General features: G+C 68.2%; 1 protein-coding gene across 1 annotated transcript; it reads left to right on the top strand.

The window, feature by feature from the left end:
• Positions 1–925: 925 nt before the first annotated feature.
• On the top strand, positions 926–23,555 carry AKT1 (AKT serine/threonine kinase 1). Its single transcript, XM_079701243.1, has 13 exons — positions 926–980; positions 3,666–3,804; positions 15,529–15,657; positions 18,172–18,283; positions 18,390–18,537; positions 18,867–18,998; positions 19,101–19,166; positions 20,291–20,359; positions 20,502–20,627; positions 20,704–21,047; positions 21,344–21,431; positions 22,223–22,325; positions 22,568–23,555. Exons 2-13 carry the CDS (start codon positions 3,759–3,761, stop codon positions 22,645–22,647), a joined length of 1,443 nt encoding a protein of 480 aa, XP_079557369.1. The 5' UTR covers positions 926–980; positions 3,666–3,758; the 3' UTR covers positions 22,648–23,555.
• The last annotated feature ends 444 nt before the right edge of the window (positions 23,556–23,999 follow it).

The raw sequence follows: 23,999 nt of genomic DNA, 5'->3' as shown, positions 1-23,999 counted from the left end.
TCTGTGCCCGACTCAGGGCGGTCACTCCAGGCCAGGTGTGCTGCATGAAGCGGTGCCAGTTGGACGCCCCTCCACTGGCCCCTGTGGGCCTCTTCTCCCTCTATCACCACATGAAGTCCCCGTCCACTTTCGTAGCTGCCAGGTGTCAGTATCTACCTTCTGGGGAAGGGGGGCTCCTGGCAGACCCCGACCAGGGAGCGGGGCTCGCACTGCCGGCCACTCCAGGGCCAGACCCACAGCAGGCCTTCAGCACACAGACAGATGACCGATCGCCCACCTTCCAGCCAGCCTCCTGCACGACCCCCAGGGGACCTGCACTACTTAGGGTCCTTGGATTGGGTCTTTTAGGACCATTCCGGCCCCTGGAGCCCCCAGCTCCCGAGCTTCAAATACCCACTTGGTGCACATTCTAAAAGTCCCACTAACCTACACCCCGACCCCACCCCCGCCCGATGGAGGCAGAAGCCCAGGATTCGTCCCAGAACGGCCCCTTTAACAGGGTCGGGGCAGAACTGGGCCGAGAAGTGCGGGCTCACCGGACAAACTGGGAAACCGAGGCCAGAAAGGACGTGGCCTGGGGACAGGCCCCGCGGCGGAGCGCAGCACTCCTGCGCGCTCCCGCTCCCCGGCGCCGCGCCCTCGCTCGGCCCGCGGTGGGGGCGCCCCGAGCGGCAGAGGCGGATGTGGGCGGGCGGCCGGGCGGGGCGGGCGCGGGGCGGAGAGAGGGCGGGCCGGCGGGACCGAGCGCGGCGGGCGGGCGGGCGGCTGGCCCAGCGCAGCAGCGCAGCCAGCGCAGCCCGGAGGAGCTAGCCGGCGGCCGCGCACGAGCTCCGGGTCCGGCGGCGCGCGAGGCCCGCCCGAGCAGCGCCCGCCGCGGCCTCCAGCCCGGCCCCGGCCGGCCGGCCCGCGGGGATGCGGAGCGGCGGGCGCCGGAGGCCGCGGCCCGGCTAGGCCCGCGCTCGCGCCGGACGCGGCGCCCGGTGAGTCCCCGCCCGCCCGCCGCCCGCCGCCCGCCGCCGGGGCCCGGATTTCCTCCCTGCGGCCCGGCCGCTTTGTTCGCGGCCGCCGGGGCCGGGCCAGGGCCGCGCGCGGCTGGAATGGAGGCGCGGGAGCAGGAAGTGGCCGAGCGCGGCCTGGGCGGGGAGGGCGCGGGCCGCGCCGGCGCTGGGGGTGCGTGCCTCCGGCCCCGGCCTCCCGCATGACCTTGGGGAAGCGGCTCCGCCGGGCGAGGCCCGGGCCGGAGCGGAGGGGTGCGGCCGCGCGCGGGGGGCCGGGGCACCGTTGCGGCCAGGGGCTGCCCGGGCGCCCGGCCAGGGGGGCCCCGGCGCACAGTAGGTGCTCAGGGGGCCGAGGAAAAAGCTCGCCCCGGCCCTGGTTGAAGTTTGTGGGTGGGCCCTTGGAAGGGACTTCATTTTCCCATAGACAAAAAGTTGTCCATGGTGGCTGGGTGCCCAGGCCCTCCCACAAAGGACTACAGCCCTCCTGGGCCCTGAGACTTGTTCCTGAGCTGGGTGGGCTCTGGAGGTGCTGCCCACGCAACCCAGAGGCCCGGGGCAGCTGGTGAACTTGGTGGGTGGGATTGGTTCCCGAGTATTGTCGCGGTGGACAGAGTTGGGGCCCTGGGCCTGTGCTCTGTGGCCAGAGGGCCCCCGACATTCACTCCTGGCCCCCTCCCACCTTGTTCAGGCCACCCCTAACTGCTGTGAGCTCTGGTCCAGGTGAAGGGTGGGGTACATTTGTGGGGCTTGGTTCCCTGCCCCCCAGCTGAGCATCCAGTTCATAAACCAGTGTTTTGGACGCAGGGGGAGGGGGCCCTTCAGAGCACAAATTATTATTATTTTTTTAAGGTTGTGACTTAAATAATAATAGCAGTAATTCACCTTTGTGGTGAAGTCACTCACAGGACAGAAGCAGCGGGAAGCAGAGGTCCCATCCGTGCCGCCCACCCTGTGCCCAGAGGCAGCCCAGGCCTTGGCTGGGTGTGTGTGTTTCTGTGCACATGCACACCACCCTGTGTATGTGCAGATATATTTTTACACACGGGGCCATCGGCAGCTGTCTGACTCTGTCAGCACCAGGCCCTGCTCAGGCCCCAGTGGGGGTAGGGGCACATCCAGAGGTCTTTGAGTCCAGCCCTCTGCCTCCAGGCCACGCCTACTCAAGTGTCACCAGAGCCCCCTGTGCCTGCCAGGTGGGGCTCAGAGCCCTGTCCTTGGTGGTACCTCTTCCACTCTTACTTGCCATCCCTGCCTGTGGGCTTGCTGAGTGTGTTGGGCAAGGAGCGGCTTCCCTGTCCCAGACACAAGGCAGTGAGTGGGTCTTCCTGTCCTTCCAAACTTAGCCCAAGACAGTCAGTGCAAAGTGGCCTTCTGTGGGTGCTTAGCCCATGCCTCAGGAGGCCAGTAAGGTGGGCTGTGGGAGAGTGTCTAGGTGACTATAGGAAGACCCATGTTGGAGGTACTCAGGGTCTCTGCCCGGCCCGAGTGTCCCCGAGAGGAGTCTTTCCTGGCCTGCCCTCATGAGTGCGCACCTCGAAGGGTAGCAGAGGACTGCTCACGGGGAGGGTGCTCTTTCCCAGGATGCCCGGAACCGGTGATGTGAGAACGGGGTTTTGAGGGATGCCTAGGAGTTCATCCAGCAGGGGAGCAATGGGGTGGGCCACACAGGATCAATGGCCAAAGTGTCTGCTCAAGAGAAGGCTGCTGGTGGGCCTCCAGAGGGCGGGTGCCAGTGCCTCTGAGTTTGCACAGTCCCCCCCCCCCATTTGTTGCCTCCTGAAAGCTGTAATTATGGGTCTGTAACCACCCTGGACTGGGTGCTCCTTACAGACGGGACTCGTCTGTACCTCTCTTTGTCCCCAGTGCCCAGCGCTGAGCCTGGCAAAACCAGAGATGCCCGGTACATGTTGGCCGAATGAATGAACCAGATTCAGACCGGCGGGGGCGCTGTGGTTTAGGAGGGGTTTGGCGTTTCTCTGGGGTGGGTGTGTGTAGGGGGTTTTCATGTCACCCTGGAGGGCTCCGGGCTCTCATTTGCACCAATTGCCTGCACTCCTGCCCCTGCGTTCTTCAAACGTCACGTTTGAATTTCTCGCCTTTCCCAGTCTGGGGCAGGGAAGAGGAGCTCTGGATTCTGCCTGGGAACCCCAGCCTCTGGGCAGGAACACCATGGACAGGGAGAACTGGGCACCCTCACCAGGGGATTGGGGAGGCTGAGTGGTGTGGGCTGAAGCAGTCAGAGGGGCTGCCTGGAAGAGGTGGCCTCCGTTGGGCCGGCAGGTTAGGGAGGCTGGGATATACCAGGAGGGCCTTTTGGGGATGGGAGTGATTTGTACAAAGGTCAGGGTAGGTGGGAATGGGTCAGTAAGGAGGGCAGTGAGCTCTGAGGGCTTGAGGGTCCAAGAGGGGTGGTGGCAGGGGCTTGAAGCCCAGGGGGAGGGGAGGCCTGGGCTCAGGGAGCAGTGTGAGCGCCTTTGTATCAGGTGCCGTGGCGGGAAGGCAGAGCGGGGGCCAGCGGTGGCTCTGGATGCTAAGAGGGGACAGGTCGTGTGGGAAGACGCACCCGGGCTGAGTCCCCAGGCGCTACGGGCCTCCTGGGCTCACCTCGAGGTCCGAGGTGTGTCCCCAAGCCCAACACAGCCTCACACTTCCCTCTGCTTCTTCCAGAGGCTGTTGACAGCCCGCTGGGCTCTGGGAGGACCCTGCTAGAGGTGTGTGAGCGAGGTCTGGGCCACGCAGGCCCGCGGGAGCCCCGACACCATGAACGACGTGGCCATCGTGAAGGAGGGCTGGCTGCACAAGCGAGGTCAGTGCCCGCGGGGCCGGCGGGGCTGAGGGTCCCAAGTGGGCTTGTGGCTCCTCAGTGGCCGGGGGCGGCCTGGGCCGTGGCTGCCGTGCGAGCGAGGCCTCCCTGGGCTCCTGGACCCTCCTGGACCGGCCCGGGTGCGCTTTGGGGCCCAGTGTCCCCACGGCCTGGAGGGCATGGCCTCGTGGGACCTCCCGGGCGGGGACGTGTGCTCTGGGCCGGCATGCAGCCCGTGAGTGGCTGCCTGGCTGGGGCCGTGGGCAGGAAGAGCCACCCGCTTTCCTGGAAGGCAGTGAGGACGCTGGGGCCGGTCCAAGGCCTGGCGCACTAGCGGCCCGGGGCGCTGCCCGAGGGCTCCTGAGGGCAGGGCAGGGCTGCTTGGCCTGGCTGTAGGCGGGAGGGGGCTCCGTGCCACCCAGTGGCCCGGCTCTGGGCGGGTTTACGCTGGAGCTGCCGAGCCGGCTGGCCTGGAGCCCCCTCAGCCTCCCCTCTGCTCACTCACGTGGCCCTGTGCCCAGGGAGGGGCTCAGTGAGGAGCTGCTGGGACGGGAGCTTTGGGCCTGGGCCCCTCGGCTTCCGGCCCGGCCTGCCCCGCCGCCCTCTGTTGCTTAGCGGCCGGTGGTGGGGGGCTGGCCAGGCCTCCTGTCCAGGTGCCGGGGGGTAAGTCCCTCTCCCCTGCTCCAGGGCGGGGATTGGCCAGTCACCACCTGCTCCCCCAACTTGCTCTTCCTCCAGACCTGTTCCCTCCCAGAGCTCTGGCGATCCCACGCTAGCTAGCCACTAGCCACGCCACTCTTCGTGCACACCCTCTGGTGAGGGTGTCCCCGTCCCCACCTCGGGATCCCACAGGCTGTAGGGAGGGGGAACCTCAGACACAGGTGGAGCACACAGGGAGGCCCGGCCAAAGTGGGTGTCACGAGACTGGTTTTGTGGGATGCATAGGAGCCTCCCAGCAGAGCAGGCTGGGAAGCTGCAGGAGCTGCGGTGGGCAGCACAGGAGTGATGGAGATGAGATCTCAAGGGGCTGCAGAGGGCACGAAGCAGGGGATCAAGGATGTGGTGTGCTGTGTGCTTTTAGAGCTCACTTAGGCGGCTGCAGGGAGGACAGTGCACTGGGCCTCAAGGCGGAGATGAGGTGGCCGCAGGGGCCTGTGGTCCGTGGCGAGCCCCTCCAAGGCTTCCTGCACCCACCGGCCTTCCGGATCCCCTCCCCCAATGTTTACCCCTTCCTGACCCCCAGGAGTACCGCTTCTTGTGCCTGGAGCCTCCCACCCCCGCTCCCCGTCAGGTCCTACTCTGTCTGCCTCACCTCATAGCCCTCTTTGGTGTCAAGGATGCCCTCTCTGACCCTGGTCCCCGTCCTCCCCTCTGTGCCTGGTGGCAGCACAAGAACACACGGGGATCGGTACCTCTTAATCCTTGGCAAATGTTTGTTAACGACTGTTCGACTAAGGCCTGACCTAGGAGATGCCTCGGCCTCGGGGCTGCCCGGGCTCCTGTCCCAGTCACTGGGGCATCCACTGGCCAGCCAGGTTCGGGTGGGAGTGCCCCTCTCATGCTGGGTGAATTTTAGAGTGCCACTCTGGGTGTGTGCGCCGGGGGCACGGGGTGTCGGGCCCAGTGGGGCATCCAGGGAGCTGGGTTTTGACCTGATTGGGCTGCCCCATCACTGTCCTTCTCCAAGGGCAAGTCTGTTGACTCCTTGGCTTCCCCATGGGTACAGTGGGTGTGGTGATGGGCAAGGGCCTGGTGGGGTAGGCCCTGGGGTAGAGTGCAGCCAGACTCAGGCCGGGACAGAGGGTCCTACGCGCCCACATGCCTCCACTCTTCTTTCTCCAGCCCACGTGCCAACCCAGGCAGTGTGTGGGGTGGCGATGTGGCACCGGCCCTCTTGTAGCTCGGGAGGGGTCGTGCCGTGTCCCACCTCCACTGCCTGCCCTCGAGGCCCCCCCCGCCCTCCGCTCCCCGTTCCCAGTGACCCCGTGGGAACCTCTGTGTGTTGCAGGCTCATCCCACTGCCCCCACTGCTGTCTTGTTCTCTCCGTCCTTGTGTCCGTCTCTCGGTCCGTCTTTTACGGATCTGTTCTTTCCCGCAAACGTGGGCTCTTCCTGTGTGCTGGACTTTGGGGTGACTGGGTGAAAGGAACGGGTCATGTGGCCGAGGGGTGGGAAATGGGTGGGCTTGGCTTAGATGTTGGGGGATCGAGGAGGACCCCGATTTGGGGCTGGAGGTGCGTGGCGGTGCCGTTTCCCGAGACTGGGGCGGGCGGGCTCGCGTACACTTCCTGGGTGGGGATAGCGTCCTGGCCTTGGTCGTGGGCGGGCGGACGTGCAGGGCGAACCCCGCGTCACGGGCAGGAGGGTGGACGGTTTGAAGATGCTTCTGCGTGCGTGCTCCACTCCCAGAACCGTCCCTCACCTGCAGCGTCACGCCCACCTCCCGGCCCTGCCCCCGCTCGCCTCTCAGGACTGGCTGGAAGAGGGAGCCAGGCCTCCTGTGGGGTGGCTCTGGGTAGAGCTGGGGGGGGTCCCTGGGCTGGGAGCGGGCGGAGGGCTCCTGCAGCACTGGTGTGAGGTCCCACCGCCTCCCTGCCCCCTCCCCCAGCCGGGGGTCTGATCCCCAGTGGGGTTGGGGGAGCTCCGACTGTCCTCCAGGTTCTCACAGACCCCTGAGGCCCCCACGCTGCTGCTTCCTGTTACGTAGGTTGGGGGGCTGCTGTGGGATGAGGGCCTGCATTGCCCACTGTGCCGTGTCTGCCCTGCGTCCAGCCCAGGGCCTGCACGTGAGGGGCGAAGGGACCTTCGGGGCTGAGTGGGTGTTGGGAGTTGACCCAACGGCCCGTTGGCCAGGGTCAGGGCAGGACAGATCCCCGGCCGCCAGCTCCTTCTCCCGCCCCTCAGGAACATGGGCTCCCATCTCTGGGGAGGGCCTGGGGCTGCGGCCCTGGTGTCCTGATGCGTGTACCCTGGGCCAGAGCAGCCGAGGGGGCGGAGGAGAGCCCGGGATGGCGGCTGACGCCACAGCTCGAGTCCCAGCCCTGTGCTGCCCTGCGGCACCCAGGCAGGCCCCCTGGCCCTCGGTGTCCCTGGCTGTCCCCAGGAGAGAGGGGTCCAGCTGCTCAAGGCTCAGAAGGTGGTGAGGAGGAGGGCTGAGCCGGGTGGGGCCGCAGGGACCGTGTGCAGATGTCCTGCGAGACGGGTGGACATCCCGAGCTGTGGGTGGGTGTCCCCAGAGGTGGGCAGCCTTCCTGAGTAAAGCGGGACGTTCTGAGTGACAGGCAGGCATCCCGAGTGATGGGCGGACACCCCGAGCGGTGGGCGGCTGCCGTTCGGCTCCAGCCGCTGGCGCTGGGGGCCGGTGGGCCCGGTGTGGCTCAGAAAGTCCCTTTCCAAAGCTTTGGTCTATTACGTGCGCTCTGCTGATGTTTGAAGGTTGACAGTTTAAAAACCTTGTCCTCCTTCAGGATGCAGGTCTGGCTGGACTTGGCCTGCGGCCTCCAGTTCTGTCTTTAGGCTGTGTGTGGTGTGCAAGGCCACGGGCCTGCGTCCGTGCAGCTGCTTTGGGACGTGTCCCCAGGGCCCCGCCGTCCCTGCCCACTTGCCCTGGTGCCCGCCGGGCTGTGCACCACCTCGGCTGCAGCCCAGCCCCACGGAGAGCTGCTCCAGCAGAGCCCCACCCGCGGGTCCCACTCTCGGAGCCCGTGGAGGGGGCAGGGTCTATGGGCGTCCTCCTGGTTGTCTCCAACCCACGGATGGGCCAGCTGGGCCACGTGGGCCGGGAGAAGGGAGGATGCTGGCCGCGGGGTGAAGGAACGGGCTGAGGGTCTGGGTGGGGGTGGGGCACCGGCCTCGGGCACCCCTGGGCTCACGTGGGCCGGCTGCTGGCCTGGCCAGGAGTGTCCAGAAGGGCAGCCACCACGCCGCAGCCCGGCAAGCGGGGGCTGAGGGGTGGGGTGGAGGAGAGCTGGCCTGTGGGCACGGGGTCCCCCGTCCAGGACCCTCCTTGGACGTGGTCCCAAGTGAGGTCTGCCCGATGCGTGCACACGTGGGAGGCTAGCATCCGTGCGTCGGCTTAACTCCCCCCACCCCAGGAGCTGCGGGCCTGGCGGCGCCCTGTGTTCACGGGGCTCAACACGGGGCTCGGTGGCGCTGGTCCCTGGCGCGTCTCAGGCCTGGCTGTGGCCGCCCCTCCCCCCCCACACACGCAGCCCATTTCTGGCCCAGACCCTCCCCCAGTTCCAGGCCCTTGCCACCCCGCTGCGCCGGTCCCAGGCGTCCTGGTGGGGGGGGCGGGCTTCTGGACTGTGGTGGCTCCTCCCCCCTACCCTCCCTCGGTCCTGGCCAGGTCCTGCTTCCGGCCGCAGCCCTGGGCTTTACCTGCTCCCTGAGGTGGCTCTAAGCTGGGGAGCCGGTGGTCTCACCTGCTGACACAGACCCCCACCCATCCGCAGTCCTGGGCTTCCCATGGGGCGGGGCCGTAGGGGTGCAGCCCGGCTCCCCTCTAGAGGGGGCGACGGCTCTGCTGAGCGGACAGCAGGGGCCGAGGCCTGCAGGGGCCTGTTGGACCCACTTCTGAGCACACCTGCCTGGGGGCCCGTCGGGGTGACTCGTCTGTGTGCACGGCCCGGCCGCTCTGCCTGGGCAAAGGGCTCACGGGACCGTCAGGGGAGGCAGGCTGCTCCCTTCGCCCCGTTCCCCAGGCTGGAGGGTGGGGCTGTCCTGGGCCCTCCTCCCCCCGCACCTCAGCGTCCCTGGCTCAGGCGAGGGATGCCCAGGTCCCCTCCAGGTCTCGCCGCAGCGGCCGCGGCTTTGGTCCCGGGGGTCCCCTTGGTCCACTGAGGCAGATGCGTGCAGGCGGCCGGCCCAAGGGTGGGAGCAGGTGCTGGGGCCTCTGCTCCGTAGGACGGTGCCTGGGAGGGGGGCCCGTTCCTGGATTGGTGCCCCTGAGCCCGCGGGCGGTGGCACGAGGCTGAGGCCGAGGCCTGCCGGCCTGTGTGGGACCAAGTTTCCTGTTTTGTGAGCCGGTTGAGTTTTCCCTTCAAAACAAACAACGAAAGAGGAAGCTCGGGCGTCCTTGCGCTGGGGGATGAGGGGGTCACCGCTGCCCCGGGCCTGAGGGGCCCTGAGCGGGCTGTGCTCCTGTCCGCTTCCTGGTCCTGTGGTGATGAGGAGGGGGCCTCTACCGGCAGCCCAGCCGCCCCAGGGAGCTGAGTGTGCGCCCTGTACGTGGAGGGGAGGGGGCCCTGCCCACTGCCAGCCCTCAGGAGGGGCCTGGGTCGGGTAGCGTCAGGCCAGTTCCTAGAAGTGCCGTGGGAGGGTGGGGGCGGGGGCCCTGGCGCGGCTGGCATCCCCTCTGCCCGGGCGCACCTGGCCAGGCTCGTTGCCAGCGCCCTCCCCGCAGGCCCTCCCGTAACCGGAGCCGGCGGCCGCCTGCCGCCTCTGCACCCGTAGCGATGGGTGCCCCGGGCCCCCGCCCACTCGTCCCCACGGGTAGGCCCCCAGCCCGGCCCGGACCTGGCCCCAGCAGCTTGGCAGAGGGCCGCGTGCGCACCCGGCCACGCCCACTCGACCACGCCCACCCGGCCACGCCCCTGCTGCCTTTCTTCCTGCGTCACGCGCGGCTCCTTAACCATCCGAAATAACGCTCGTGTTTCAGGGATGTTGGCATTGATGGGGGGTTCTCTGGTGCCTCTTCTGCCACCCCTGCGAGCCTTGGGGTGGGGTCCCCTGGGCACTTGGTTTGGGCTCACAGATCCCTGAGCAGGCCCAGGACCACAGACCCCCGGCCCCTAGCCTCCTCCCGGCTGGTTCCGCCGGCCCAGAGGCCTCAGCCGGTTGTTCCTGGCAGGGGTGGGGGCCCCATGCTGGCGCTCTACCCCGGGCTGGGGGGCGGGGTACGCTGCGAGCTGGAGTTTGGGGGCTGTGATGAGCTCGATCCGGGCTGGGGCCAGGGTGGGTGTGGCCGGGAACATGAGGTGACAGGGCTGGCAGCTGGGAGGATGCAGCTTGCCACCATGTCACCATGTCCCCACCACGTCCCCAGCCAGGTCTTGCTGTCCTCACGGTTGTCGCACCAGTTAGGGAACAATAAAATGAGAGCCGGGCGGCTGGGAGGTGGAAGGCCCTTTCTCTGGAGGGTCCCCCGACCTGCCCCTCATTCCCTTGCCCCCTCCCCTGTGTGGGTGGCGCTGTTTCCTGGGGGAGGTGGGGTGGGTGCTTGGAGCCCCTCGCCACTGGGGAGGGCCCTGGCTCACGGAGGCTGGGGGTCACATAGACGCCAGGGTCTTGCTTTGCCTCTTCTGAGGGTCTGCAGGGAGCGGGTCTGGGCAGGGCTGGTGCCCACAGGGCTCTCCTTTCCTGCAGCTGTGTCTGCAGGGAGGGCTCTGCGGCCACCCCACCTGCTCTCCTGGGAGCCCGTGCTGCCCGGCTGTTCACTCCCGCTCCCTCCCTCTCCTCCTTGCCTCCGCCTTCCCCGGGGAGCCCCGGCACCTCCCTTGGTTTCATGGGGTCTATCCTGGGCTCTCAGCACAGGAGTGAGAGGCGTGTCCCTAGGGAAACATTCTGGAAACCTAGAACTTAAGTGCCGTGTGGCTTTGGGCAGACGCTGCCTGAGGGCCTAGGCCAGGACCCGTGGTGGCCGGAGTCCCCTCTGCCAGGGCCTGTGACCCAAGGGGCCAGCAGATGGGGGGAAGCTGGTGGACTGACAGGCCTGGGGGCTGCCTGCTCCGCCTCCCAGGCCCACCCGGCCTGGAAAGTGTAGGCCCCAGATGCCCCTGCAGGCAGAGGTATGGCTGTGGCTGCCTTGAACCCTGGACCCAGCCCAGCTCTTTCCAAGCAGCCCCCCTGAACCCTGCAGTATTGAGGCCAGGTGCACATCAGGCGGAGAGCGCTGGGGAGGCGGGCGGCGGGGCGGGCTGGGGTCAGGGGTGGCCCCTTTTTCTGGCCTGTGCAGCAGGTGATGTGTGGTGCCCAAGGAGGAGGGTTTCCAGAGAAGATGGCCAGGAGGGTGGGACGTCCAGGCCCAGGTGATGTGCAGGCAGCTGCAGCGAGGGGGGCTGTCGGTCGTAGCTGGTGAGCGGCCCGAAAGCCGGCACCGTCCTGGGGCAGCAGGAAGGGGCAGGGAGACCCCAGAGCCGTCTGCTGCACCTTGACGGTGGGGGGCGGGGGCACGGCGCTGCTCCCTGACTGCATCCCTCCCTCCCATCCCGCCTCCCCACGTTCCTCTTGGGTCTGTGTGCATTGGGCTGAGGCCTTGGGCCCCTGCCTGCTTGATGGCAGAACCAGCGACCTGCGAAGAGTTCTCGGTTTGTGTCGAGGAGTGAGCCCCGCCTGGGCAGCCGGGCCTGGGACTCTGGCCACCATCTGCCTCTCTGTGACCTTGAGAGCCCTCTCCCTTTGGCCTCGGTTTCCCCCAGGAGTGACTGGTCATAATGATCCCACCTTCTCGGCCTGCCAGGCAGCCTGGGGGCGGCCCAGCCGGGCTCGGGGGGCTGTGTCGGGGGAACACCCGTCCTCCACCTGTCCCCCCGCTGCTGGGCAGGGAGTGGCCATCTCTCCTCTCCTCTTGTCCACACTGGCCGTTTGTGCCCCCGTGAGGACCCCGAGAGCGCTGCCCTCGGAAAGGTGTCCCCAGGAGCAAGGAGCAGGCAGCGTGGCTCGCCCGACAGACCCGGGCTCTGCCTGAGTGGGGCGTGCCCCCTCCCTGGCACCGGTTCTCGGGCTTTCGCTGACTGTCCGTGATCTGTTGTCCTGCTGGTGGGACAGGGACACGGGGACGTGGGGACACGAGATGAGCTAGGCCCGCGCCCGCCCCGCTTCGCTCGCGGCGCCGGAGGGGGTGATGGCGTGAGGCGGCTGTCCATGAGCGATGGATGTGGCGGTGGCGGGGGACCGCGTGGTGGCCGCCGTCAGCTGGCACCCGCTCCCCTGGCCTGCTGGGGCTCGCTTTGCTGTGGAGAAACAGCTCAGCGCCGCCTGGCTCCCTGCCAGCCGCCGCCTGCCACCGCTGCGGCAAAGCGTTTATCCAGCAGTTTCCCCGGGAGCTGGGGACTCAGACCGTACACGGAGCCCACGGTGTGGCAGCCGGCGGCCTGCGCTTGGGGGCTTGGAGGGGCTGAGGTGCCTGGCAGGGGAGGACTCGCGGGTGGCAGGCCTGGGACGTGGGGAGCCTGTGCGCTGTGCCCCTGGGGCCCCCAGCGGCTCGGGTCCTGCCCTCCGGGCCTCCTGCCGGGGGTGCCCTGACCCACAGCGCGGCCTGGGACCCGGGCTGGGAGGTGTACAGACACAGGCTGTCAGCCGGCACCCGTCCTGTCCCCGATCCTGGCTGTGTGGCCCCGTTAGGGTGATTTGGGCTGTGGGAGACGAGTGATGCTGGCGAGGAGTCCCCCTTCCTCGGGGGTCCTGCAGCCCCTTTCTGGGGATGAGCTGGGATGGTGGAAGGGCCCTCCTGGTGGACGACACATGGAGACGCCGAGGGGGCCGGGGCTGGGGGCTGGGGGTCCCAGGGGGGCAGGAGGAGGAGGGAAGCCCTGCCCGGGCACAGGAGCCTTGCTGACCTGGACGCCCCCCCGACGTCCACCCCACCCAGGGCGGTTGCCTCCTCATCCGGAGCCTGGGAGGCAGGTGGGCAGGCCTGGGCATTCGGGGTTCAGGGGGCGTGGGTCCCCTTCGCTGGTGGCCGGGTGGGGCTCCAGTGTCTGGGAGGGGTGGGTGTGGTGCCGCAGGGCCCCTACCCCGCCCCGGCCCAGGGCTGGGCTTCTGAGAGCCCCCCACCTTGGGGGGGCTGAGGATGGACCCTCCAGGTGGGGGGTGGGCACCAGACCACGCATGCCTCCAAGTGCCTGCCCCCAGCTCCGGTCTCGCGGCCGGGGTGCTGTCCTGCCCTGCGCGGAGGGGAGCTGGGCCAGCTGTGATGTGGGGCTCCAGGGCCCCGGTCTGAAGCGTTCGCTCAGGTGGGATGGGGTGGCTGGGAGCCCTTCTGGAGTCCTGGGCTGGGCTTGGGCGGGAGTGGCAAGGACGAGGGGACCCGACCTGGGCCCAGGTCCAGGCCAGTCCCTGCTGACCCCTGGTGTGGCCGCTGCTGGGAGGCCACCCGGTGGTGGGCGGGCATCTGGCCCCAGAGACCAGGGGACCCCCCCCCCCCCCCCCGTTTAGGGAGCGGCATCCGAAGAGCAGACCTGGGCTTTCTCGTCTGTTCCCACCGTGGGCCGTCTGTGTCTGTGCTGCCTCATCCCCCTCGCTGGCCCACAGGTGTTACAGCCGCGAGGACAGAGCCCAGCCGCGGCCACAGGCACAGGGCGGCCACCTCCTCCCCTCGCCCCTCCTGTGTCACCCCCGTCCCTGGGCCGGCCGCCCACCGGCATCCTGTCCACACTGAACTCGTTCAGATGCAGGCCACGGCTCAGGTTGCAGCTGGCGGCTCCCAAGGGACCGCCTGGCTGGACGTCTGCAGGCAGGAGTGCCCCAGAGGCTGAAGAAAGGGGTCTGTGGGTCTCAGAGCCTTGGCCCTGGCCTCCCCGGCCCGTCCCCCCGTCCCCCGACCCGCCCAGCGGTCCTGCTCCTCCTACGGGGTTCTGGATGCTGGCTGCTGAGGGCCAGGGGCCGAGTGAGGCTGCCTCCCTGGCTGTCGCTTCCACCCGTGTGTTGCCCGGCTCCTGTCGCCTGGCCCCCATTCAGTGCCCTGGGTCTGGGGGCTTGTGGCCCATCCCCCGGACCCCCCCCCCCCCCCCACGGGCTCAACGGCGTTGGGGACTTTGCCCCTCAGCCTCTTTCTGGCCAGTGCCACTCCCGCTACCCACCCCCAGTTCCGGATCCCAGAACCTTCCCAGCCCTGGGGGTGGCCTTGTGGAGTGAAAGCTGGAGAGCAGGTGCTGGGTCACGTGGCTGGGGGCGGGTCCCCCTCCCAGGGCCTCAGCCACAGTGGGGTCCGAGGCCCAGGCTGGTGTGTGCGGGTCCTGCCGAGCGCGGACGCCTCTCCAGGCACACACGTGCCGACTGCCCGCGTGGGGTGCGGTGCTGGGGGGCCGCCATGCTGGGCACGGTGGGGGCCAGCAGCAGTTGGTGATCAAGATGGATTCTCGGGGCTGCACGGATGAGGCACTCATCACTCTCCCCGCGCACTTAGCGTCCCGGGGAGCGGCAGCTGGCGGGACGGGAGGCACTCCATCAGGGGCCGACAGCTCCAGACTGGAGCGCAGGCGGGTGGGAGTGAGCAGCGGGTGCCCGGGATGGAGCGGGGTGAGCCGCATTCAGCCCCCGGAGCCAGCTCCGCTCCACCCTGCACAGGGGCGGGGGAGGCTGGGTGGGACCGGTGCCTGGGGGGCGGTCCCCGGGCCCAGGAGGGGAGGCAGCATCCAAGGGTGGCCTCACCACCTTCCCAGCCCACGTCCCCAGGGGTTTGGGGGGCTCGGAACTGGGTGGAGGCCCCGCTAAATGCTGTCGGGGTGAGGGCAGGTTACCGGCCGACGCCCGGGTCCTCCCTTGCCCAGTGGTGTCTGGCCCCGTGGAGACCCCTGCCCGAGCTCCCTGGGGAAGGAAGGGAGTGGCTGGAGGCCCCGACTGCCCAGCATCCCCCAGAGGCCCTGGGTCGTGCAGGGTGAGAGCTGGGCGGTGAGGCGGGGGAGGAAGAGCGGACCAAGGCGCGGGGGTCTGGGCCTTTGCTCGCCCTCCAGGTGGCTGCGTGTGGGGCTCAGCTCGTAGGGAAAGTCCAGCCCCCTCCCCTCCTGCTGCCCGGTGGCCCTCTGCTGAAGCGGGCGCCTAATTAGTAAGTTCTTTGGTGGTGTTCAAACTCCTGGCTCTGCAAAATGTAAATGAAACGTTTTTTCTGGGTGTCAGTATGAAAAATGGCAGTCGCTGGAACGTCACAGAGGACATCTGCTGTGATTCTTGCGTGTGAGCGCCTGTTCATGGCTGACGCTGCAGAGCTTCAGGGAGAACTTTCCTGGGGACCTGGGTGACCCGTGGCTGGGATGCGGGGGCCCAGGACAGCAGGTCCCAGCCCGAGGACCACACAGCCGCCTCCCGGGTCTGGCTTCACAACAGCACTCGGCCCCTGGACAGAGTGTAGTCACACGGGCAGAGGGGGCTCTGTCGTGAGTACCCACCCTGGGGACGTGCTGCAGGTGGGCTTGTGTCTGCCAGGCAAGCCCCCATGAGTCGCACTCTGAGTGTGATGCTGGCCCCCTCACTGCTGGATGCTAGCTAGGCTCCATCCTCTCGGCAGGGGCCAGCTGCGGTGGGCAGCCCAGTCGCCATGGTCACCACGGTAGCTGCCGCGTCCACTACCTGGCGGCACCCAGGGTGGGTGGGGAGGCCTCTTGGCCCTGAAGGCCCTGGCGGGTGGCTGTAGCTGGTGCCCGCGCTCTGGTTGGAGACCCGCTGGTTTGGCACCACCTCCTCCAGGAAGACCTTCTGGATTGGGCCGGCTTCCCATCAGTTGTATCGCTTCCCCCAGGTCCAGGTGCTGACCTGGCCCCCTTTCAGTCACAGGTTCAGGGTTGGCACTTCATCAGAGGTGGTGCTTTCACACAGTGAAACCTGTCTTCCCACCCGCCCTGTGCCTGCCCCAGGGGAATCGGGGTCAGTGCCCGGAGTTGGGGCATCCTGGGCGCATCTGTCCCGGCACAACCAGCTGTGACTTACCCCGGGGAGCGGGCTGTGTAGGGGGCCGGGAGCGTGGCCCGGCGGCTGCAGCCCCTCAGCGCCTGCCCGCCCGCGTGTCCTCAGGTGAGTACATCAAAACCTGGCGGCCCCGATACTTCCTCCTGAAGACCGACGGCACCTTCATCGGCTACAAGGAACGGCCGCAGGACGTGGAGCAGCGCGAGTCGCCCCTCAACAACTTCTCCGTGGCGCGTAAGTGTGCTGGCGGCCGCCCGGGGTCGGGATGAGGGCGCCGGGCCGGTGGGCGGGGCGGGGAGAGCCCTCTGGGCCCAGCGGCCCCACGTGGGGTCCCCCCGGCCTCTGTGTCTGGGGCCAGCAGCCCTCCGGGGACCAGGCTGGGCCTGCGGCTCCGCGTCACCTCAGGGACCGGTTAGTGGTCGGCTCCGGCTGCCAGGGATCTCCGAGCCGAGCCCGAGGTTGTTCCGGGCGGACTTCTGGAGGCCGGAGGGCCTAGCCTGGGGCAGCCGGCCGACCTGGGCCCCTCCTCCAGCGGGGGCCAGACCAGCCCACCAGGGCCTCTTTCCCCAAAGCCCCCGGCAGAGGCAGGAAGAGTGTGGGGGTGGGGGGCAGCCAACTTCCCGGGGCCTCTGTCGCCCCAGCCCGAGTGCCCACCACGGGTTTTCAGAGGCCCCAGTCCACCGTGGCAGTGCGTTTGTTCCCACCCTCAGCTGGGGTGCCAGGTGGGTGGGTGCAGCACTGCTGGCCTGGGGCGTCTCAGGACGCTGAACAAACTTGCACTTTTTCTAAACCAAGTGCTACTGTGGCCTTGTTACGTGCCTGCAGGGGGACAGCGGGTGTCACCCTACCCACGGTGGGGGGCACCCAGGCATGGGGACGGGTGGGTGGGTGGGATGCTGGGCTGGGCGGGCCTTCCGGCCTGGTCCCTGTTCCCGGTGCTCTGCCCAGGCTGGCCCGGGACACAGGTCTGTTGGGCGAGTTAGTGATGGCTTGTTGACCAGCACACCCCGGGGTCCACCCCAGGCTCCTTCATTCACCCCCCACCCTCCGGCTGGCTCTGCCCTCCCTGCCACGTGCCTGGGAGCTCGGGGTTCTCCGGCTGCCGCCCCTGCACCCCCCCGCCGCCAGACCGCAGGTTCTGGTCCAGGGTCTCAGGAGGGGGCGTAGCACAGGTGGCCGATCCTCGGCTGACGGGGAAGGATTCCCAGCCTCCGCGCCTGCAGATATTCCGAGGTGGGGGCCGTCCTGCCCAGCCCCCAGTGTGCCTGGCCCCGTGCTGCAGGGCTTCCCGTGGGAGGGGCAGAGGCCCTGTGCCACAAGGGAGGCTCCCTTGGGGGTGCTTTAGCAGGGCCCGTTTCCTGTGAGCCCTGAACCCCCTCCCAGGCTCCTCAAGTCTCAGCAAAGCAGTAGGTAGAACAGGGACCTGGGGGTGAGGGGAGGCCAAGGAGGCAGACCCCCGTCCCCACAGCCTCGTGGCCACATGGGAGCCTCACTGCAGTGTGTCTGGGCTCCCCGCAGGGCCTCCTGGGTCAGGCTGGGGGCTTCCGGGCTTGGGAAGGATGCTCGGCCAGGGGGATGCTGCTTTGCTGGGGGGTTGAGGCCCCTCGGGAGTGTTCCCCAGGCTGAATGCAGGGGAGCACGGGGGGGTCTCTCAGGAGGCGCATGGGAGGTGGGCACCACCCCGAGGGGCTTCCTGAGCAGTGGGTGGGGCTGGGGCCCTGACCCGGGCATTAGGCCAGCAGGGGCTCCAGGCGCAGGAGCAGAGGCGTGCGGCAGGGGTGAGCGGCTGTGCAGGGGCCTCTGTACCAGGGGCTCTTCCTTGGGGATGGGTTCCAGGGTGGAGAGATGAGAAGTCAGGCCCTGGGTGGGTGTCAGGCGCCTGAGCCCTGGGGGCTCCTGGTGGTCTCCGATGGGCTGAGCGAGTGGGAGGGGGCACGTGGGGACCCAGAAGGCTGGCCGCACAGGTTTTCCTCTCTCCCCTGCCCCGTGTAGACACAGGCCGCCCTCCGCATAAGGCTGGGCCCCCAGCCCCCTCCTGGCCCCACGGCCTGGCAGACCATTCCTCGCTCCCTTGTGCTCGGCTGAGCCCGGCCGGGGCCCCTCGCGGTTGCCAGGGCCTAGACGCTGGAATGTCGGAGACCCCTGCGCTGGCCCCGCGGCCCCCTCCCGCCTCATACAGGCTGGGCTGGAATCCAGCCCCTCTCCGGGCCTGGGGCACCTCCACGGTTCCTCGGCTGCAGGTGTGCGTGTTCCAGGTGTGCATGTGCCTGTTTTCACTCCCGTGTGCACCTGGGGGCGTGGGCAGCCGTGCGGGGAGGGCGCAGCCCAAGTGGCCTCTGGGGTGGACAGGCAGCTTCTCCGGAGGGTGAGTCACTACCCCACTCCGTTCTGGGACTGGCCCTGCGCCGAGAGGGGCAGGCGGAGCGCTGGTCATCGTGAGGTTGGGAACGTGGTGGGACGTTTCTGCTCGGGAAGGGCGAGCTGCCCTCCCAAACCCCTCACCCTCCGGCTGGTTGAGGGCCGTGTCCTGGCTGGCCGGGGGGCTTGGAGACCTAAGGAAGGACCACGGAGGGTTGACCGGCCCCCAGACACCCCCTGAGGGGCGCCGCTGAGCTCCTTGAGCAGGGGTCCCAGCTGGAGTGGGGGTCCGGGCCCCCTTTCACAGGGCGGGAGACCAAGGCTTGGGGAGGGCTGGGCTGTGGCGGGTGGGCCGGGGCGCGGTGCAGACGGATGCCCGCCTGCCCCCAGAATGCCAGCTGATGAAGACGGAGCGGCCGCGGCCGAACACCTTCATCATCCGCTGCCTGCAGTGGACCACGGTCATCGAGCGCACGTTCCATGTAGAGACCCCTGAGGAGCGGTACGAGCTGGAGGACGAGTCCCGGCGCCCCCAGCCCGGGGACCTCGGAGGGGGAGGCCCCAGGCCTGGGTGGGGCTGGGGCCTCACCCGACTGACTGCCCTGCAGGGAGGAGTGGACAACTGCCATCCAGACGGTGGCCGACGGGCTCAAGAAGCAGGAGGAGGAGATGATGGACTTCCGGTCGGGCTCGCCCGGCGAGAACTCAGGGGCCGAGGAGATGGAGGTGGCGCTGGCTAAGCCCAAACACCGCGTGGTGAGGCCCAGCCCTGCCCTCGGGGCCCTGCAGTCGTGGGTCCCCACCCCGCCCAGCTCCCGCACAGGAGTGAGGGAGGGACGCCAGGTTCGGGAAGGCCCGGGTGCCGTTGCTCCCACCGTCCCTCCGAACCCCAGGGCTCCAAGTTGGGGCGCACAGCCCCGTGATCTCCCACGAGCCCTGGACCCCCCGGACCCCTCGGGCCCCACCCGTGCTCGGCCCCGAGGCTGGCCGCGGCGGCCCCGGCCTCTGGCACCCCTCACCACTGTTGGGCCTTCAGCAGTCACCATTGCTGCCCCCTGACCCTGGTGCCTGCCCGCTATCCTCAGACCATGAATGAGTTTGAGTACCTGAAGCTGCTGGGCAAAGGCACCTTCGGGAAGGTGATCCTGGTGAAGGAGAAGGCCACGGGCCGCTACTACGCCATGAAGATCCTGAAGAAGGAGGTCATTGTGGCCAAGGTAGGGGCCGGGGCTGGGGGCCGGGGGCCGGGGTGTGGGGCCGGGGCCGGGGCCGGGGCCGGGCCAGGCGGGGCGGGCGGCTCAGTGGGCCCTGTTTTCCAGGACGAGGTGGCCCACACGCTCACGGAGAACCGCGTCCTCCAGAACTCCCGGCACCCCTTCCTGACGGTGAGTCCCCTCTGGACCCTGGGGGGACAGCTCGGGCGCCAGGTGCTGGGGTCGCGCAGTCATTCGCACCAACTCCTCTTCCCCTGCGAATCTGGCGGGCTTAGGGCCCCGCGGACGGCGGGCGGGCCTCCAGGAGGGGCGGATGGAGGTGCGTGGTGCGGGGTCACCGGTGCACAGAGAGGGCAGGAGGCCCGGCCTGCCCTCTGGCCCGCTGAGACCCTGGGAGGCCACGCTCCCCGTGCCCACCCTTCTGCACGTTCTTCCACTGCTTCCCCTTTGAGGCTCACTCCGGGAGGTCCCTGTCCTGGGGGAACCTGGGCCAGGAGGGGTGTATGGAAAATCCCTGGCCTTCTGGAGCAACAAAGAAGTGCCTGGAATTGGTCTGCCAGGCCCAGCCAGCCCCGCCCCCAGAAGGCCAGCAGTCAGGCAGATGGGGCTCAGGACTCAGGCCTTGGGCGACCCGCGGCCGGCCTCCGAGGTCTTGTGCCCGGGACCACCGTGGGCCTGTCCCCTCCGCTCAGCACAAGTGTCCTCGCTCCAGGGGACGGCCTGACGCACAGCAGAGGCGTGGTCAGACTTGCGGTGGTTCTTTTCCTGAGACGTTTTCTTACGAGAAACCTCAGACTTCACGAGCAGACGTCGTGTTTGTTCGTCCAGACGTTACTCGTTACCGTGCCTTTGCCTCATGTGCTTCACTTTGCCCTCTTCCCCTCTGTCTGGCTGGAGGATTGTGAGGAAAAGGCCAGGCTCTGTCGTGCCCTCCACCCTCCAGTGGGTCCCTGTACGGGACGCTAACGTCGCATTCCGCAGATTCCCTGGTCGGTGCGGCCGGCCTGGCCGTGAGGGCCTGGCCGTGAGGGAGCCGAGAGAGCCGGGGAGGGTCTCCCATCCGTGTTTCTGTGAGCGAGCGGTCACCAGCGGGCCTTTCTTTTAAAGTGAGGCCGCCTGTGGTTTGAGGTGTGAGGGCAGCGGGGCCGGCCCTGCAGGGGCGCCGCCTCATGGTCCCTGGAGCTGCAGTTGCTCATCCTCGGGCGTGGCCGGGGGCAGCGGGGTATCCCCCGCCCTAACAGGGCGAAGCTCCTGCCCAGCCTGAGGGCCGGGTTTCAGCTCTGCTTCCCTCGCAGGCCCTGAAGTACTCCTTCCAGACCCACGACCGCCTGTGCTTCGTCATGGAGTACGCCAACGGAGGCGAGGTAGGGCCCGGTTCCCGGGGGCGGCCCTCTCTGAGCCTCGGGTGTCTGGGTGGCTGCCCTGCCAGCTCCCCGCCTGGTTAGGGTCTCCGCCCCGTGACCCTGGCCCAGGTCGCCGGCCCCGCTCAGGCTCCCCGTCCCGCAGCTCTTCTTCCACCTGTCCCGGGAGCGGGTGTTCCCCGAGGACCGGGCCCGGTTCTACGGCGCCGAGATCGTGTCCGCCCTGGACTACCTGCACTCTGAGAAGAACGTGGTGTACCGGGACCTCAAGGTGGGCGGGGCCGGGGATCGGGGCGGGGCGGGGAGGTGGCGGGGAGGCGGGCTGACCCGGAGGCCGCCTCCTGCAGCTGGAGAACCTCATGCTGGACAAGGACGGGCACATCAAGATCACGGACTTCGGGCTGTGCAAGGAGGGCATCAAGGACGGCGCCACCATGAAGACCTTCTGCGGGACGCCCGAGTACCTGGCCCCCGAGGTGCTGGAGGACAATGACTACGGCCGGGCGGTGGACTGGTGGGGGCTGGGCGTGGTCATGTACGAGATGATGTGCGGCCGCCTGCCCTTCTACAACCAGGACCACGAGAAGCTCTTCGAGCTCATCCTCATGGAGGAGATCCGCTTCCCACGCACGCTCAGCCCTGAGGCCAAGTCCCTGCTCTCAGGGCTGCTCAAGAAGGACCCCAAGCAGCGGTGAGCCCTGCCCTGGGCTGCCCCCCAGCCACCTGTCCCCCGAAACCCCCAGGGAACGACCGTGCTGGTGGCCGTGTGTGATGTCCTCGGCCTGGGCTGGCCTGGGCAGAGGGCCTGCTCACACCTGCTCAGGAAGAGCCGGCTCTGCTGGCAGCTCCTGCCCACCCAGCACCCTGCACCTGCTGCAGCTGCCTGGGCTGCTGCCTGGCGGCCGACCTCAGCCTGTGGGAGGAGGGGTCTGAACCTTGGGCCCAGCAGGTGGCGACCCCGTCACTGTGGCCTCCGTCTCCCCGCAGGCTCGGTGGGGGCTCCGAGGACGCCAAGGAGATCATGCAGCACCGCTTCTTCGCCAGCATCGTGTGGCAGGATGTGTATGAGAAGAAGGTGTGTGGGGCCTGTGTACACCCCTCCCCCCTGCACACACCCGCTCACACCCACCTGCTCACGCTCACACACCTGCTCACACACATACCTGCTTACAAACACACGTGAGGAGGCCTCTGAGGAGCGAGGCAGCTGCTTCCTGCATGTGTGCCTCTGCCCTTTGCCCTCTGAGGGACCTGGGAGCCCCAGGCCCTGGTCCATGCTGGTGGGGTGGCCAGCAGGCTCAGGAAGGTTGTCCCTAGGCTTGGGTGCCTGTCCCCAAGCATGCTTCCACCCCGTTCCCACCCCGCCCCTCGCCTGCAGGCCGCACTTGGCCGGCTGAGCCTTTGTCCCTGTGAGACAGGGCTCTCCAACCCTGCTGTGCTCCAGCCAGGGTCCTGCCGCCTCCTGGGCCTGCCCTCCAAGGGCTCGAGTCCCAGCCCCGACCGAAGAGCCCCCTTGCTAGTTGCTGCTAGTTCCCAGGCAGCCCTGCCCCCGGGCCAGGGGTCGGGGGAGTGGGGGTCCTTCCCCCCCGCAGCCTGTCCCTCTGCAGTTGCCCTTGCATCCTGCGTCGTGGTGAGTCCTCTCTGGCCTGACGCTGCTGGGCCACTCTGCCATCCGGGGGCCGCGAGTGAGGCCGGTGGCTCTGCAGGTGGATCCCTGAAGGGCGAGGCCCCAGAGGGGACGTGGGTAGAGGAAGGCCTGGCCCCAGCCTTGGCTCCTGGGTGGGGAGTTGGGTCCAGGTCCAGGTCCAGGTTCAGGTGTGCTGGGCCGTGCAGGGCGAGGCCTGTAACGCAGCCCCCTTCCTGCAGCTCAGCCCACCCTTCAAGCCTCAGGTCACGTCCGAGACGGACACCAGGTATTTTGACGAGGAGTTCACAGCCCAGATGATCACCATCACGCCGCCCGACCAAGGTGAGGGGTGGTCCTCCCTGCCGACCCCTTCCTCCTTTCCAGGCAACAGAACTCCGTGCTCAGCATTTTACTGGGAAGGCTCCCTCAAGGGTGGCCATCAGGGCGGGAGGGCCGCGGCCCCCCGGCCCTGGGATCGTGGGATGGAGGCTCGCTGAGGCTGGACGTGGAGTCTGGGAGGCGAGCCCTGGGGCCGGCCTCGCTTTCCTGGTGCCCGGGAGCTGAACCGCCCCTCCCGCCCACAGATGACAGCATGGAGGGCGTGGACAGCGAGCGGAGGCCTCACTTCCCCCAGTTCTCCTACTCGGCCAGCGGCACGGCCTGAGGGGCCAGCTGGCTGCGCTTGGGACACCGCCGTGGGCAGCCACGTGCTCCGGACGAGGGCTTGGAAGATTCGGGAGGAAGCCTCGCATGGATGATCTGTATTTAATGTTTCTTATTTCTGGATGCGTTTGGGCAGAACCATGCCGTCCTCCGACACGGATGGGAAGACGCCTCGTGCTGTGGGCAGGGCTGCCCGCCTTGGGGGCGGTGTCCTCTTGGCCAGCCAGGTCGGGAGGAAGACATCCTGCGGTTTTTCTTAATTTATTCATCCAGTTCTCCAGACGTGGCCTCGGCCTTGGGAACGATTAGATTCACGTAGGAAAACGTTGAGGACTTCTGCAGCCAAGTGCAATCGGGCCCGGGTGGGCCCTGCCCGCGGCCCCTCCGTCCCTCTCGCCGGCTGTCCCTGGCTGCCCCTGTCTCGGCCCGGCCCGGGGGCCCCAGAAGCCACCTGGCCGTGGTGTGATGGCCCGGCCCCCTCTCGCTCGGGGTGGGGCACGCAGCAGCCCCAGCACTGAGGCTGGAGGAGGGTGGCCCCTGCAATGGGGCTGGGCCGGGGCTCACCGGCGAGATAGAAGAGCCAGGTGACATCTGTTGCCGTGTATTATGCTGTTCCCGTGCATACTGGGGTTTCTAATCTCAGGAGAGAGCCCTTACTCTGCCCCCTTCCCCATTGGGACCGTCTCACCCAATGGCTTCCCCTGGTAGCACCTGTCCTTATAGAAGCTTCACTCTCCTGCTGTCGCCCTGGCCCCACCTGACACCTTTCGGAGGGACCGTCGCTGCACCCTCCGTGTCTCTCGGCCGGACGCTGCGCTGCACCGTGGCGTTTTTTATACTCAACTTTAGTATTTTTACTATTACGAGACTTTCCCTCCAAATTCTTCAATAAAAATTGCTTTTCAACTCTGTGGCTTGTTTTGCTGGGTGGCAGGTGAAGGAGCACGTGGCCGGTCCGCTTGAGTGGAGCACCCTGTCCTTCCTGCCCGGCCTATGCCCGGGGTTGGCCTGCCCGGAGGCCCCAGGGATGACCTTTGAGGGACGATGTCCCCCCCACCCCACTCCGGCGGGACTCACCGGAGGGGGATGCCCTGGCCGTCCGTGTCTCCACCTGGCTTCACCCCAGCCCCACGCCCCAAGGAAGCCACCCGGACTGCACAGCCGTCTGCCTACCAGCTCTGTCCATGCAGTGCCGCAGACCCTGACCACCAGGAAGGACCAGCCACCCTGCAGGGCCCAGAGCTGGCCAAGGCCGAGACTCGGGTCACTGCCAGGCCCTGGGCCCTGGGGCCTGAGGAGGCCCGAGAGAGCGGCCTGCCGGCGGTCACACCGCAAGCCTGGGACAGCCGGGAG

This window comes from Hyperoodon ampullatus (genome assembly GCF_949752795.1).
Source record: "Hyperoodon ampullatus genome assembly, chromosome: 3".
Classification (NCBI taxonomy): domain Eukaryota; kingdom Metazoa; phylum Chordata; class Mammalia; order Artiodactyla; family Ziphiidae; genus Hyperoodon; species Hyperoodon ampullatus.
Note: the sequence above shows the minus strand (reverse complement) of the source record. Positions and strands in the feature narration are given on the sequence as shown.